General features: G+C 34.8%; 1 protein-coding gene across 1 annotated transcript; it reads right to left on the bottom strand.

Moving 5' to 3' along the window:
* Positions 1-5,453: 5,453 nt before the first annotated feature.
* On the bottom strand, positions 5,454-9,486 carry IGFBP1 (insulin like growth factor binding protein 1). Its single transcript, XM_063922698.1, has 4 exons — positions 8,860-9,486; positions 7,049-7,242; positions 5,996-6,124; positions 5,454-5,863 (listed from the first exon to the last, which is right to left on the bottom strand). The coding sequence occupies exons 1-4, from the start codon at positions 9,218-9,220 to the stop codon at positions 5,732-5,734; spliced, it is 816 nt and encodes a 271-aa protein (XP_063778768.1). The 5' UTR covers positions 9,221-9,486; the 3' UTR covers positions 5,454-5,731.
* Positions 9,487-12,060: the final 2,574 nt, after the last annotated feature.

The raw sequence follows: 12,060 nt of genomic DNA, 5'->3' as shown, positions 1-12,060 counted from the left end.
GCGGCAAGGTATGTTGGGGCATGTAGTCCCACATCATATGGGGAGTCAGAAAGTGCCTGAGTCTGTCCTGTTATAATACAGATGTGTCTCCCCATACAGCTGAGCTTCCTATGTATACACCTGTGTCCCCCCAATATAGCTAAGCTCCCTATGTATACAGCAGTGCATCCTATGCCCCCCATACAGCTGTGCATCCTATGTCCCCCCATACAGCTGTGCACCCTGTGTATACAGCTCTGTCACCCCCTATACAGATAAGCTCCCTTTGTATATTGCCGTCTTTCAAATTCCGTGCTGGAACCAGCAGCCAATAAGTAGCAGCCGCGCGGCCACTCCTGATTGGTTGCTTTTCCGCGGCATATTTCAAATAGTGGACGCTGCCCCGGGCCTTCCCCTTACCACCGCAGCCGCCCACATCTTCCTCATCGACGCCACTGCCCAGGGCCTTCTCCGCGCCACCGCCCATGTCCTCCTCATCGTCGCCACTGCCCAGGGCCTCCTCCACACAACCGCCTCCTGCATCCTCCTCACCGCCACCTCTGGCAAGGGCCTCCTCCTCCTCACCGTCGCTGACTGCAGCCTCTGCTCCACCGCTGACCACAGGTACTGTTCCCTATGCTGTCACTCTACTTGTCACTGTCCCTGCTGTCACTCTCCCTGTCACTGTCCCTGTCCCTATGTCCCTGCTGTCACTCTCCCTGTCCCTTACTTGTGGATCATACCGTGTTGCATAATGTGAATTGTGGATTATACCGTGTGGTATAATGTGAATTTTGGATCATACCGTGTTGCATAATGTGAATTTTGGATCATACCATGTGGCATAATGTGAATTGTGGATCATACTGTGTGGCATAATGGGAATCTTGGATCATGCCGTGTTGCATAATGTGAATTTTGGCTCATTCTGTGTGGCATAATGTGAATTTTGGCTCATTCCGTGGGAATTTTGGCTAATTCAGTGTCACGTAATGTGTAAGGGGCACCAGTACTAGATAGTATAAGGAGTCCTACTATTGTGGTGCATAATGTATATAAGGGGTATATATGAGGTGGTACACTGCCCTTAAGGAAATGGCCCCTTTTCAATGGCCACATACCCTTTTCAGTGGTTACGACCCCTTTTCCAGAGCGTGCACGCCGAAGGTGTGCGCATAATTTCAACCTTCACTCTTCCATACCAAAACTTCAAAATTGACACTTCGACCATTGGCTCTAACCCATAAGCTTCTACTGTATCATGTGTCATGTGTTTGAAAAATGACAGTTGGGAGCTGATTGGCTGGAGCACCGTTTATCATACACAATTTTTAAAACTTGTTGTGCATAATAAAACTCATTGGTAAATCAGCCCCATAATGCAATATGGTTGAAATACTTTATATAACATACATATCTCATCATCATTCTCCCTTTCACATTGCACTGTTGATATTTTATATGTTAACAGCCTCACTGTTGACTATTTAACTGCCTCCCCATAAAACCATGAATAAGATAAAATATAATACACTGTGAGTAGATTTTAGCTACTCATTTTTGAGATTACAGTACTTACTGTATAGGGGGGTACTGACGGGAGAGATGTGTGCTGAGCGATGTTAACACAGACCGCTCAGCACACATCTCTCCCACCGCTCAGCACAACGCGATGTGCTGAGCAAGGGGGGTGACGGACGGTGGGCCGCTCACTTCACACAGTGGTGAAGTGAGTGACCCGCTAGATTGAGCCTGCAAGCAGGCTCAATCTAACACCGGGGATAGCGATGCGCGGGGCCGCGCATCGCTATCGCTGGGCGGCATACAAATGGCAGATCCGTGCTTAAAATCTAAGCAATCTAGTCAGATTGCTTAGATTTTAAACATGGATCTCTCCGTGTGTACCCCTTGTATATGTTTTGGAAATAGAGATGTTTACAATCTTGGAGAGAGATAAAGTGTAGAAAGATAAAATACCAATATGCATCTGCCATTTTTCAAACACAGTGGGTGGGATGTAATGCCGCCCGAGTTTGGCGGCCATGCAGGATTTCAGACTTTTTTTCATAGGGGCATTCACTTACAAGGCATGGTTTTGCCTTGTAAGTGATTGCCCCTTTAAAAAAAATCTGTCTTTCCGGCATTCCAGCATGGCTGCCAAATTCGGGCAGCATTACATCCCATCCTATATGTTAAAATTTGTTGGTACTTTATCTCTCTCCACTTTATCTCTCTACAGTGTTTGATACATCTCCCCCTTTGCCAGGAACAGTATGATCTTTTGTTTACAGTTACCCTCTGGGTCAAAATATATAAATTAGTATGTTGTGGCTTGACTCTGGGACAACTTGCTTGCTTTTTGAGTAAAAGCTGAAGAAACACATTTGTCAGTTGGTTTCCTGGCTACTGAAATCCTCCTTGGCTTTTCTTATTTGTAGAGTAATTCTTTTTTTGTATCATACAGTATGTTTCCCCTCCTGTAAGGAAGTTCACAACATTCACATTTTTGTGTGTGAAAATGTACATTTATTGTTTTTGCAGCATATTACAATAGAATACACTGTAATTGACACAAGTAACAGTAATTTACAAAAGGAAGAATATTATATAATTATTAGCAGCATAATGTTAACATTGTAAGAAATACACATACAAGGATAAAATATATAAAAGTAGCAGCAATATTCATTACCTGACAGAAAGCCAGGCAACTTCTGAGTTTATAAATGTAGTTTCTAAATGTGGCAAAAATGTTTACATCAGTCCCTTTTTTTACTATACTATAGAAACAGAGACACACAGTATAAAGGATCACAAAACTATGAAAATAATGTATAAAACAAATGGCAATTTGGTAATTACGGCTGTTTTTGTTTCTTTCTTTTTCAATATCGTATGAAAAAAACAAACAAACAAACAAAAAAAACAACCCAAACAATTTCTATCAGGCTGGAGATTTATACCCATAAAACTTGTCAAACAACTAAAATAATATATATAATTTGCCGCTATGACTTATAGCACACATGCTATTTACATTTATTAAATTAAAGGTTGTAACCTTCATATTATTTTTATACACTGGTATATAAATGCCACGATACAACATTTATAAATATGTTGCTTGATCTTCCTACCATGGATTTATATCATAAGTCAATTTTGTAGACTTGGCATTCATTTTAAATGTATTCAGAAACCAGATTCATTTCTAGAAGCAATACAGTCAGGATATTATAAACAGATAGACATGAAAAGCACATATGTAACTGTATTTAGTAAAAGTTGAAGGAGGGTAATTACAAACTAATAAATTAACTAGTCAGACGAGGTAAGAATTTTGCACACTATTCCATAAGTACCTTGTATTAAAGTTTTTTTTGTTTTAAGATGAATTATTAAATATGATAACTGATCTTTTTCACAAATACCTTCTTAAAATGTGGCTTGATGGAAATTGTTAAGGGGAAAAAAAGCATTTAAACACTGTTTTAAAAAGGGAGTTCTTAAGTAAATAGTATAATATGCTCTAAAACTTATATTACTCCTTTTACTTGTATACAGGTCTGTAAACTTGTTAATTGATTTAGGGTAGTGAAGAGGTATTATAACAAGACAATGGATGTCATACAACATATAAAAACTGTATGTTTTTCAAATGAAATAAATGTCAATTTTATTTAATTGGCATACAACATTAAGCAACTATTTTTTTTCTGTAATGCCATTGTAAATTAAGCAACTGCTTATCTACAGATGGAACACCCTTCTTTAGGGCATTTGAGATTTACTGGTTCATTGGTGGCATTTAGATTAGCAATGGAGAAAGCCATTTGTCTCAAAGAATTGTGCTCAATTTGTACAAAGTAGTAGACCTGAAGATATATCACTTTATTTTTTACTAGCTGAAAAGTACACAATATACAAAAAACATTTTTTTTTAATTAATATGTCTACAGAATGTATTATATATTTGGGAGTGTTTGTATACTAACATTTGAGGCTGTGCTCTGGAGTAAAATCTGTATGGAAAAAAGTTTAAACTTGAGAAAATATGCTCACTAAAAATGGGGTAGATTTACTAACTGTTATGCTATGATAAATGTAGCAATTAAACAGGAAAAGCAAAATGTATATACATTAGACCCATTTAAATGAGTTGTAAAGGCATCATTACACTAGTATATTTTATAGCTAGTATTCTGTATCATCCTGAAATATGCAGAAATGTGAAAAGTGAGATTAAGGGGCATGTTCAATTGAACGCAAGATTTTTCCCACAAAGATGAACACACCTATCGTGGCCATTTTATAATTACTGTGGCAATGCTTGGTCTGTGCTCCCTATTCTCATGCTATCCAAAAATAAGTGCAAAAAGTTTTCTAGAAAAAATTAGCAGGATTTTTGTTTTAAATGGGTAAATCAGACTATACCATAAAAAAGTACAATAAATATTCAGTAATAGTATAGACATATATTATTGTCCCAAATAAAATATTTTGAGCTTTTAAAATTTTTTAAAATGGCTGATCACTGCATTTAAAAAAAGTATAAAAAATGATAAAAAGTTATTTATTTTTTATTTAAATATACGTTTGTGTTTAATTTGGGGTGCAGCAAAATGTGATAACGTTGTTTTTGGGTAATTGAGGCCACTTAAAAAAGAAACTGTAAATCACACCTGACAAGTTTAAATTACCTGTCCCATCCTTAAATCACAACAATATACCTGTCTCACATTTTTAACTCATTATGCTACACTTTGCAGACTACCACAACAATAATGACATGTACAGTAATTATTGGCACAATTAAGCAAATTTATACAGTAACTCCCAGTTGCCTATTTAGTCATTAGGGGGGTGTCCAATGTGCTCTAAACCAAATCCTGACATATCTACCTTAACGTAACATTTTTTCCACAGTTTGCAACTGCTCTGAAACTGCAGGGAAAAAAGTTACATTAATTCCTATAGAAATGACAACAGCTAAAATTCTTGCATTTAAGTGAATAGCAAAAAAAACCCCATGAAACTACCCCAAATTTTGTGTGGTGAGGGGGAAATAATTACCACGTTCAATTGAATAGGCCCATAATTGTTGAACCTATAGTGTACGTAAATTGCAGTCTTGATTCAGGGAAAGTTCTAACAATATCTATATCAACATAAGAAAATTGCTTGAGCCCTAAATTCCATTAGTAAATATTACCACAATTACATTTTTAAATATTTCTCTCACAGAGTGCTAAGCATAGAAGGAACAGCAGTTGTTCTTCTCCACAGAAGTATATAGCAAATTAAATTACCAGATTTAATGAGCATATATAGTAATTATATATAAAGGTACACTTCCTAGTACAACAGATAGCATATAATTCAAAAATAAAAAATCTTCTATAAAATTACAAAGGGAAGAAAATACTGAAAAAACACAACATTAAGTATACTGTACAACAAAAATATTTACCTAAATTTGTATTTTGGTTCTCAAAAGAGTGTATTCAATAACATAGTACACAGTAGTAAAAATATAATTTATGTGTTAAATAAGTGGTTTGATTTACATTTTGTCATTTTTTTCTAAAAATAGTGTAAATATATAGAATGTAATATTGTATTTATAAATAGTTATGAAACAAATACATAATAAAATGGAAGAAATGTTAAAATATTTTTTTCAGAATAAATACTGTAGGTCAGAATTTGTACACAAATAAGATAGAATACACATAACCAGGGATGCTTGAATCTATTCTTGTGCATTCAGGTACTGTTGGCAGTTAAGTTCCCCTCTAATTTCAGGAGAACCTGGAATTTTCTTTCCAGTTAATGGATAGACACACCAACATTTTCCACGTTCTCCATCTAAAGCGGTTTCACACTAAACAAAATGAATAATTATATTTAGAATTTTTGACACAACCACATAAGACAATTTTTGCATACATTCATGAATATGTTCATTTTTGTGAGATCGGGTTCTTTCACTATAAATCAACCAACAAGATTGTACCTGTTTGCTGTGGTAGAAGCCATTTCTGTTACAGTTGGGAATGAGAAATCTATATACATCTTCTCCAGTTCTTTGCTGAATCCTAGTTAGTCTGTCCATTGTTTTGTAAAGGTCTCTCTGGCATGGTCCCTAAAAATCAAATTAAAACAATAAAATGTTGTACTATAATTTTTACAAGTATAATATTTCATATATGTATTTACACAGGGATTGCAGGTTTCTGGAATAATCTGACTGGTAGACAGTAATTTTCTAATTCACATGGGAGATCAATGATTTCTGATGATAAATGGCTTGCTCTGACAAACAATGGGCATGTACTCTCTAGAAATGGGCAAGGTACAGTAACTGCTGACAGTTGATATGTGGTTTGGGTGACTGACTTCGTATATCTGTCACATGACTCATTTTGAAAGTACTCCACATTGAAATTAATTATCATAAATGGAGGTAACCCCCCCCATATAAAGTTAGGGGTCCATTTACGAAGTCTACTAAGATAAAGTGGATGGAGCTACAATACCAGCAAAATCAGCTCCTTACTGCCATGTTACAGGCTGTGTTTGAAAAATGACAGCAGCTGGTTGGCTGGTACTTTATCTCCATCCACTTTATCTCTCTCCGAGGCTTAGTAAATAGATTCCATAGTTCGTACAGCTACTTAGTTTACACTAGGGCTTGCAGACAATTTACAAGAATGTGTGATAATTTAGATGTTTGAAGGTGAAATTGCTTACACTGAAAATCATACTCATTTATGGTCATGGAATGTGAAACATTTCACTTAAAAATAAAGTGAATATAACTAAATCATATATTCATTTGCTCATGCACTTTAGTCTTGAAAGGAAAATGTTGCTTTATACTGTTTTACAACAATATAAAACTATATTGTGCAGTGTAGATAGTTTTATTTTTACAAAAACTTTGTAGATGCAATCTCTGTCTAATCTTAAATGATAATTATGTAATTTCTGTTGAGAATTTAACTATGTTTTGATAGAGTCTACTATGTTTTTTTGTTTTTGGAAATTATTAGTTTTAGCAGCTTACCTGGTGTTGCTCTTTCGTCTTCTTTCTATCAAAAAACTTTTTAGCCTTTATACGTTCAGATACAGTGATCGCATTCCATGCATCAAACTTGTCAAAGCCATCAGGAAATAATCTAAGGAATGGTGGGATCTGGTCTTGTGAAAGGTCAGTGTTTTCTGGAGCAGTGTTTTCATGTTCTGAGTAGTCCTTTACTTCTAGAAAGATATTAAGCAATGTATTATTTTCGATTTATAACTGACATAATTACATTAGGAATGTGAACATTTATTTGCCATTGTTACTAAGCTCCTCTATTCAAATCTACAAGTCTTCTATAAAGGTAATGTTTTGAGAATTGTCTCAAGCAAGTACAGGTGAATCAATCTATTTGGCTGTGTATATCACGTGTTGCCATATAAGTAAACCCTCAAATTATTAGCAGCTGGGTGTACTTGTTCTGCTCTATTAGAGCTGAAATACTCACTAAAGGCTATTAAATGTAATCAATCTTTTATTTTTATGGTTCCATTTTTAGTATTTAACTTTCTATTTATAATTTTCATGTAAGGTTTAATGGGAAAGCTGCAATGTTATATTAGTTGGTAGAATCCATTGATCAATAATTAATGGCACACCCATCAACTAGTGATTACTTCTCTAATTATGTTCCATTGGATATAAAAAGGTCATAAATAGAAAAGTGATCTTTTATATATATATATATATATATATATATATATATATATATTATGTGTCATTCTTAAGTGCATGTAGCAGGTAAGTGAATTCTGAAATAAACTGACACTTTTGGTTCCCATTGTAGCATTCATTATTTAAAATGAAATATTCTCTCTTTAGGATGAAAGTAAACTTGACTACTATATGTATGGCTTAAATACATCTGTGTTTTGTATAACACATGTTAAAAGAGACTTGTCATGGTACTTTGATCGTTCACCTTACTGATGCAAGAAATAGGACATAGGTCACAAAAACAAGCATCAATGTCAAGAAGTTCATGTACGCAATAATCAGGTAAAATTGCAAATAGTTTATACCTCATACAGATGAACAGATGTTACACTATGTAATAGAACTACTTCACTTAACTTTATAGCCTAAAGCACTTAAAATATTAATGGAGATTAATCCATCAATCTCACAGTTCAGTGTATTTTTGTTTTAGACAGAATTCTATAAAATGCATTTACAAAGTCCACAGAAAAATTATCAAATGGTTCCCTAACAATAAATCTATATGAAATTATTATTATTTTTTTATTTATGCACAATTAACAAAATTATTATAATCTAAAATGGTTTCATTTACATTATATAGATATTTAGTTTGCGGAACAATTTAACAGTTAATATTTTTGCTTTTTCTAAAGTTTTGTTTTTACAACAGATGGTAAGAAAAGAACAAGCATGTGTCGTAATGCTATCTATGACATCTTTTAGATCCAATGAGTATTATTTCAAGAGCAAATAAGCCATGAACTTTCACTTAATTAGCACTTTGCTTTGAAAACTGTTGTTAATGATGTATGTTAATAAGTCTTTAAAATAATAAATAGCAGTATCATAGAATATTATTCTACATTACTCTGCCAATCACTCTTCAGCTTTCAAAGTTGCCTGGATTCAGTGAATATTTAAATACCTTTTTTTTCTTTTTTTTTTATAATTCTCTTGTAAGTAGTCAAAAAAAGCCAAACAATATAAAAATTGAATGTCCTTCACTCAATACTAACATCAATAAAACATGTCTTTCCCACACTGATTTGCTCTCCATCAATCACATCAGAAGTATTTGCATTTTGCAAACTCACCTGTGGTATCAGCAGCTTTCAGCTTTTCCAGGTCCTCTGCATCCATGCAGGTTCCTTGTCCTCTTGTAAGTGCATACAGTGGTCTGGGTTCTCCTGGCTTTACATGACAACTAAGTGCTCTTCCACACCTTGCAGTGTATACCCCACAGAGCTCTCCCCGCTTCAATGCACAAGTCATACAGCACCCACAGCCTGATTCTCGTGCAAGCTCTGGGCATGTAGCAGACACTTGTGGGCAAAGAGCTAATTTCTCTTCAGTGCACTGAGCACAATGCAGTGGTTCTGCTACTGTAATCATTACTGCTATAAAAAGCAAACAGGCTGGTAATAGCCAAGTACAAGGTGTTATTGCTTTAGCCATGTTAAGATGACTCTGCTTTAAGCAATCTATAGTAAGTGCTGTGTCTATATGCCTGATCAGTAGGACAGTTAAATGGTGAGAAGCCTTTGACTGTGTCTCAGGGAAAGCTTCCTAAATAACTGTGTCAGCTCTGCTCCTCATATATATAATGCATTGCTGGGGCATTAATGTTTTACCTCAGATTAATCATTAGCCCTGAGGAATTATTTGTAAAACACTCTGTGATTGTTACTGCAACGTCTTTGCTTTGGGTGGTCACAACGCCCCCCTGTAACCTTCCCTTTATACTACTAGTATTGCCTAACAGTGACGCCTAACTGCAAATATCTGCACTGAGCAAGTTTCGTTGTCAAAACAAAGCCTGAGAAAAAAATGTAACAAACTTAGTTTGATTTACAACTTCCTGCATAACAAGGAAATTACATTCCATCAACTTTAGCCCCTCTTTAGAAATGTTACAATGTCACCTTTTTCAAGCAATGAAAAACTAGGTTTGCTTGAGATAAGAAAGGGCACTGGTTGCAAACGAAACTTTTTTTTTTGTTCAAAGAGGATGTGTTTGAAGTGGCATGAATAGATAGTAAACATGTGACGTCCTTTGGCTATACTAACTTGTTTTGACCAACAGCAAATACTTTCCTAATCCTCCTACGTAACCAAAGTGTTAATGTGTAATAGCCATGATCGACTGGAACAGGTCTACTTTTAAGTCAAGAACAACATTGATGTAGTTTTATGGGTCATCCGATCTGAGTTACTATGTACTAGGTCTCTTATGTAATAGAATAAAATCAGATGACCTATTTAAATTATTGTAGAGTCCAATTTTGAATATACTAATTGACTAAAAAGGAAACTCTGAACTCCAGTAACATAGATATAACTGTCATGGAATATAGTTGTTCCATTATAACTGTACATACTGTATTATAACTATATTCATAATAACTTTTACTTCTGTTTGATACTTGTAACAAAGCAAATCAATTTCATGTGAATACTGATATTTCAAGACCAAAATTAAATATATGTTTAGTTAACAGGTTAATTTAAGTTAGTTATACTCCAAATGATAATAAACATATTGGCTAGTTGTCTTTAATGTTGTGTACTATGAATAACTTACAGTACAATATGTATTAAAACTATTAAATTGTTTTCATCTTCCAAAAAATGTTAGTGTGCCATTGCTACCACACCTATTATGATCTATGTTGACTTTAGAAATGGACAATGTTTTCATGCAACCATTTTGTATTTATGTTACCTCCTATCCATTAAAACTGCTTTATGTTTGTTTTTATCCTATTAAAACATTAGACCTAAAAAGAATTTTGTAAAGTGTTTTTAAATAGTTGCATATATGCATTTATAGCAATAAATATGGATAATCTAGAATCTAGTCCAGTTATACGGAACGTCAGCATTATATCATATACTGTTACAGTAGGTAATGGTTTATAGTCTTACTATACCGGAATTGAAACAACACAATGGATATGAAACTAATTTTAAAAATAACTAGATATTATTTGAACATTTGTTTAGGTTAAAAGATTCCTAAAATACAATATTATGCTTTAAAAGCTTCTATCACACATGCCTTAACGAAGAGTAACCTTTAGTGATTTTCAGTAACTATCACACTCTGCCCAAGAGTAAAAAAAACATTCAAATGGATTGAAACTTTGTTACCACAAATGGGCTCAAACAGAAGCTACATCTGTGAGAGAGGTAAAAGGGTACCTGTCTGAAAGGTGCAATCAATCTGATATGTAGACTCAGTCAACTAATACTCATGTTTTCTGTTTAAAGTAAGTATCCTGATATAGCTTATGTATTGTAAATTGTCATCATTATGTGCTTTATGATTGATGATGCTACTCTTTAAGTCTTTATATATCTTGTGCTGTGTTTGGAACCACCGTTTGAGAGAGAAGTTTCGTGTGAGCAAGTCTGTTATTTGGAAGACCTGATTTTAGAACTTTTTGAACAAAAGGCAACACCGAGGTCTATTGACAAAACGGAGAGGAGTTGGAAGATCATTGGCCAGGCACTGTTTTGGACCTGTAGAGAGCGGCAATCAAGATTTGGCAGTAGTTAACATGCTCGTACTAAGAAACAATGATAGAGAAAATAGTACCTGTAATACTCTCCAATAATTATAACAAATAGGCTGATTGAAGATGCTAGTTCAGGAGTAGCACTGCGTGTACATGGATAAGTCCAATAGCAATCAAGAGACTGCTCCATGAACAGGAATGAAGACCAGACAGATGTTGGTGATGGGTAATTCAGTGATTTGGAGGTTAGAGAGGAATTATCTGTTACAAGCAAACTTAATGATGAACAGTGTATTCTCTACTGGGTACTTTGGGTTACAAGTTTTTTGGTTAATGTGCTGTTAATAGGGGCTAGTGATGAAACAATGACAATGTTACATGTAAATGAATTGTCTTCAAAATTATTTCATTGAATTAGACTGCAAAAAGTGAATGCAAGAAAGGCAAAGTTATTTCCCCCCCTGATACACTGCTTGTGCCACATGCTACACCTGAAAGACTGCAGAAGATTAAGGTGAATTAGTTGCGGAAAGTTTGGTTTATGACAGTAGGTTTGGGGGGGTTGCGGAAAGCTGGGATTTTTGTTTGTTTGTTTGGCTACAACCTCCAGAGTAAAGACATCCTATGCCCCATTGAGGATAGTACAGCTATAATGAGAGAGACGATGGCTAGGTGGTTGGAAGACTTTAAAATTAATGACAAGAAGGGAGACGGACAATGCGCAAGATAGTATGAACAGAGCTAGTAAAACATAAATGGTGTAAGAATAATGGTAAG

This window comes from Pseudophryne corroboree, chromosome 5 (genome assembly GCF_028390025.1).
Source record: "Pseudophryne corroboree isolate aPseCor3 chromosome 5, aPseCor3.hap2, whole genome shotgun sequence".
NCBI lineage: Eukaryota > Metazoa > Chordata > Amphibia > Anura > Myobatrachidae > Pseudophryne > Pseudophryne corroboree.
Note: the sequence above shows the minus strand (reverse complement) of the source record. Positions and strands in the feature narration are given on the sequence as shown.